This window comes from Sander vitreus, chromosome 3 (genome assembly GCF_031162955.1).
Source record: "Sander vitreus isolate 19-12246 chromosome 3, sanVit1, whole genome shotgun sequence".
In the NCBI taxonomy this organism is placed as follows: domain Eukaryota; kingdom Metazoa; phylum Chordata; class Actinopteri; order Perciformes; family Percidae; genus Sander; species Sander vitreus.
The window spans coordinates 35,267,512-35,272,511 of NC_135857.1; the positions used below are offsets into that span (position 1 = coordinate 35,267,512).

Here is a 5,000-nt window from a genome sequence, read left to right on the forward strand (position 1 = left end):
ACACACACACACACACAGTTGGTAATGATGCTTCCCCCGTGTTCTTGTCGAGCTGACTAACAGTAAAGGAATGCTGCTCTTTGGGACTGTAGGCCTTTAACACACACACACACACATCAAACATCTGCGTGTGTGTGTGTGTGTGTGTGTGTGTGTGTGTGTGTGTGTGTGTGTGTATGTACAGACACAAGGGGAATTGTATTAGCTCACTCGTTGGCGTCCAACTTTACGTCAGTCAAATCAGAAAGAATGATGTAATACACCTTTAAAAACCCACAGAGAGAGAGAGAGAGAGAGAGTTGAAGGAAAAAGAAAACAAGAACTTAAGAAACACACACACACATTATTCTGGTACTTCTGTTAAAATGTTTAAAATATGAACAGAATCTGGCGGTTTGATTTGTTCTGCCACAGCCTAACGTATCATGTTTTTCTTTTTCTCTTTTTTTTTGTCTTTTTCTCGTACATTTGCGACTTCAATTTCAGAGAAAGAGTTTTTTTTTATCACCAATTTACGCAGTTCATTTACGTTGTTCTGGACCATTTCAAATGTAGGGGCCAGGTTTGGGCCACGTGCATTTTCGTGGGGTCCAGACTTAATATTGAGGGAGCACAGGGCCCCCTTCTTCTCCTCTCCCAAATGTGTGACTTTATAATCTCAGAAAACGTCCCCGTTATAGTAAAAGTAGGACTCTGATCTCAAAGACTCAAACGACTTTATAATCTTAGAGACTACTCAGATGTCTCTCAGTTTATTCCTACGTGCTTGTTTTTCTGTGTCAGTAATCAATAATCCATTATTGATCATCATCATCATCATCAGGTCAAAGCAACAGCAGCTGTCCTGCTGGTTTTGAGCGAGCCAATGGGACGCAGTGTGTCGGTGAGTTACTCACACACACACACACACACACACACACACACACACACACATACATGAAATATCACTGAAGACTTTCTGAGACCAGGATGTGATGTTTTACATCCAAACACTCCATCTGGATTCAAGTTCAAGAATATTAAAGCTGTTTTTTGGTCAGTGGCTGTAGTTGAGTGAGTGTGTGTGTGTGTGTGTGTGTGTGTGTGTGTGTGTGTGTGTGAGTGTGTGAGTGTCCTCATCCACTAGTGTGTCCCTACATTCATACACATCTGTGTGTGTGTGTGTGTGTGTGTGTGTCTGTCTGTCTGTGTCTGTGTGTGTGTGTGTGTATGTGTGTCTGTTTCTGTGTCTGTGTGTGTGTATGTGTGTGTGTCCTCGTCCACTTGTGTGTCCCTACATTCATACACATCTGTGTGTGTGTGTGTGTCTCTGTCTCTGTGTGTGTGTGTCTGTCTGTCTGTCTGTCTGTCTGTCTGTCTGTCTGTCTGTCTGTCTGTCTGTGTGTGTGTGTGTGTGTGTGTGTGTGTATTCATGTTAATGTGTGTGTTACTATGTGTAGATGTGAATGAGTGCCTCCATCCGGGGTTGTGTGAGAACGGGATCTGTGTGAACACCAGGGGGAGCTATAGCTGTGTGTGTAGGGCGGGGTTCATCCTCGACGCCTCACATGGAATCTGCATCTGTAAGTAACACACACACACACACACACAGCCGCCGGCTTGGGAATGAAATCAGGAATAACGCAGACTCCACGTCAGAACTTCCTGAATCCATCTGAGCTCAGAGTGTATCCAAAAATCTGGACGACTGTTGACTTTGACCCATCTGATACAGTATATACGCAGAATATTTTCATTTCTTTTTTAAACATAAACAGTCTTGTTGGCACAGATCCCTGAGATTTTCTTTTGTTAAATAGTTTTAGATACATGTGGGGAGTCATGCTTTCAGGGCTGTAGTCAAGACCACCTTTGTCGAGTCTGAGACCAGGACTAGTCGAGACCGAGTCCAAATGAGAGACGGTCAAGACCGAGACAGAGAGAAAACACTCCTCTTCAAGAACACTTGCATTACCATTTTATCATTTACAGTGTGCGATGCAAGAGACAGTTAGAGTCCTCTCTAGCACCCGGCGCGGCGCAAAGCCCAACGCAAGTGTCTTTGCTAGTTTAAGACCGACGCAGTTGTCAGTTTCCCGTCCAGGGCCCGCGTCGTTTAAATAGCAAATGCACCTGCGCCCATCTGTGGCCCCATGGGCATGCTGGACGTACAGGGAGGTGTGTTCAGGTGCATTCTGGGCGTGCTGGACTTACAGGGAGGTGTGTTCAAGTGCATTCTGGGCGTGCTGGACTTACAGGGAGGTGTGTTCAGGTGCATTCTGGGCATGCTGGTCTTACAGGGAGGTGTGTTCAGGTGCATTCTGGGCGTGCTGGACTTACAGGGAGGTGTGTTCAGGTGCATTCTGGGCGTGCTGGACTTACAGGGAGGTGTGTTCAGGTGCATTCTGGGCGTGCTGGACTTACAGGGAGGTGTGTTCAGGTGCATTCTGGGCGTATTGCTATCTTGAGCCAGTGGGAAGTGATGGCACCATTGACCAACAAAAACCTGGTCTAAAGTCAGTAACGCAGCATTTCATTGTTATTTGTAACAGAGCATTAGTAAAATGCTCCTAGGCTCGTGCACAGCGCGCACACTATGCTTGTTACACACACAGGGACGCACAGCAGCACACACACATGCAGAAGATTACAAATACAAATATTACGGTGCAAATCCTCCATCATAACAGCAATGCTCCAAGGTCCAAACGCGCCTGGCTTTTAAAGGGAATGGGAGATGATCTCTGATTGGTTGATTGCATGTTACGCCCAAAACACACCTCTGATTAATGAAGACACTAAGAACAACCCTTTAGAACCATGCGCCCGGCGCACGGACCCTTTTTCCGTTTTTTTACCAACGGAGGCAGCGGTAGAGCAGCAACTCCCCTGTTCTGCGAGGTAAAATGTCTCTTTTTGTCAAAGGAGTCTGGTGGCGCTAAAACCTGCTCGACAAAAGTAAGAACAGGAAGCAAACTGCAGAGATAAAGTTACAACATACTAAAGTACAAAACAACAACGATTATTTCCCATAATGCAGCATCTTATTGATGTTTAAAATAGGCAATGGCCCCATGTTATAGGCTATTCTGTGTTTTGCAGAAAACTTAAAGTCTGTGTTCGGGAGACTTTGTTGAAAGTCAACAGACGTCTCTGTCTGAACCCAGCCAGTGTCTCAACGGGCTCTCTGTTCTGGGTGAAGTCAGTGGGACTCTTTGTCCTGCTGAAGAGCAGTGAAACGTGGGGGAAGTTTGGTGCTCAGATGGGTTCTGTGAAGCCTGACTGGCTCTCTGCTTATTCCGACCGGCATTCGTTGAAGAGGAGGAGGAAGAGGAGGATGAGGAGGGAAAAGGGTCTGCTGCAGGATGCTGGTCCGCCTGGCAACCAATGACAACGCTCTAATCTCAGCTGATTTATTAAGCCTGACAACGTCTCGTCTCTCTGTTGCTTCCAAACCGGCTGGAAACGCTTGTGCAGGGGTGTGTACATGTATTATATACTGTGTGTGTGTCTGTCTGTCACTGTGTGTGTGTGTGTGTGTGTGTGTGTGTGTGTGTGTGTGTTTTTGTCTCGTCCGCAGCGTGAAATGCTCTTTTTGCGAGGGAGATCTGTTGTTTTCTGTCCTCTTCGTCCCTGATTTGTCTCCTAGAAATTACAAATGTTGTTTTACTCTCTTGACCAAATCCAAACGTCCAGCCGTGTAAATGTTAATAACCTGAAACTGTCACCCTGTGTGTTGGCCGTTTGTCCTTTCGATGAAGAAAACTGTCCGATTGTCTGTCTGTGACTTTTCCTGATGACCTTTTACTGGAGAGTAAGGCCTCCTGCGCGCTGCATGCGTGGCGTGAGCGTGTCAGCTGCACGTGCAAACACGTGCGTGCTAGAAATAGCCAGTCCTTCCAGAAAAATGGGGAGTTTTTGTGTGATTGTTGCGGTTATAAATCCTTGATGATGCGTCACGTTTTCATTTAAAAAATGTGATGGAATATGTGGGGTATTTATGCAATAAAAACGGCTGCTCTTGTGTGAAGTAAATTCAACATTTTTCATCTTTCTGCTAAGATATATGTGACTTTTTTGCAACGAAAATGCGGAGACTCCTCCCCTCCCCCCCCCCCGCATAAATATGAGGACTTTGGCTGATTATGCATTGAATTATGCAATCGCATAATCACGTTTTTCTGGAGGGACTGGTATTTGGGTGTTTTATTTTTGTTTGTTTGTCCGTTTGAATGTCTCTCCGTTGGTTTTAATGGAACAGCATGTGTTGATTCTGCATGCAGCGCTCTGCTTGAAGTCTGATTGGACTCCCAGACCAGATCCAGGATGCCCTTTTTTTGTAAAGCGTCCCCTGTTCTGTGTGTCCTCCTCAGCCACCAGTGTGATATCGGAGGAGAAGGGTCAGTGTCACCGGGTCCTGGGTCCGGGTCAGGGTCGGTCCTCCTGCTCCCTGCCCATCCTCCGGAACATCACCAAACAGATCTGCTGCTGCAGCCGAGTCGGCAAAGCCTGGGGACCCGAGTGCCAGAGGTGTCCCTACTTTGGTTCAGGTTGGTTACCAGGGACCTGGTCTCGCATAGCAAGCTCTGTCTCCACAGCGCTGTGGAGGAAGGTCTGGCTACGTCACAGATGCATTCTGGGATAGGAGAAAAACCAATCACAACGGTCTTGGGCGGCACAGTAACTAGAAACCAGTTGAAACGGAACATGATGTGCTCAGTATCAGTGGTGTTTTTGAGAAGACCAGACACAGGGCCCTGTCTAGCACCCGGCGCAAGTGTCTTTGATAGCTTAAGACCGACGCAGTTGTCAATTTCCCGTCCAGCGCCCTACATCGTTTAAATAGCAGATGCACCTTCGCCCATAGGCGTGCTGGTCTTACCAGCATGCCTATGGTGCTGGGTGTGTTCAGGTGCAATCTGGGCGTCTTGCTATCTTGAGGCAGTGGGAAGTGATGGCACCATTGACCAACAAAAACCTGGTCTAAAGTCAATAACGCAGCATTTCATTGTTATTGTAAC

At 46.8% G+C, this 5,000-nt stretch overlaps 1 protein-coding gene across 2 annotated transcripts in view; it reads left to right on the plus strand.

Annotated features, from left to right (window-relative positions):
- ltbp4 (latent transforming growth factor beta binding protein 4) overlaps window positions 1–5,000 on the plus strand; it is a 55,718-nt gene that overhangs the window by 15,729 nt on the left and 34,989 nt on the right. For both annotated transcript variants that reach the window (XM_078247183.1, XM_078247182.1), the window contains exons 6-8: window positions 824–883; window positions 1,440–1,562; window positions 4,353–4,529. In XM_078247183.1, the coding sequence (XP_078103309.1) occupies window positions 824–883; window positions 1,440–1,562; window positions 4,353–4,529 (360 nt within the window). The remainder of the gene's footprint in view (window positions 1–823; window positions 884–1,439; window positions 1,563–4,352; window positions 4,530–5,000) is intronic.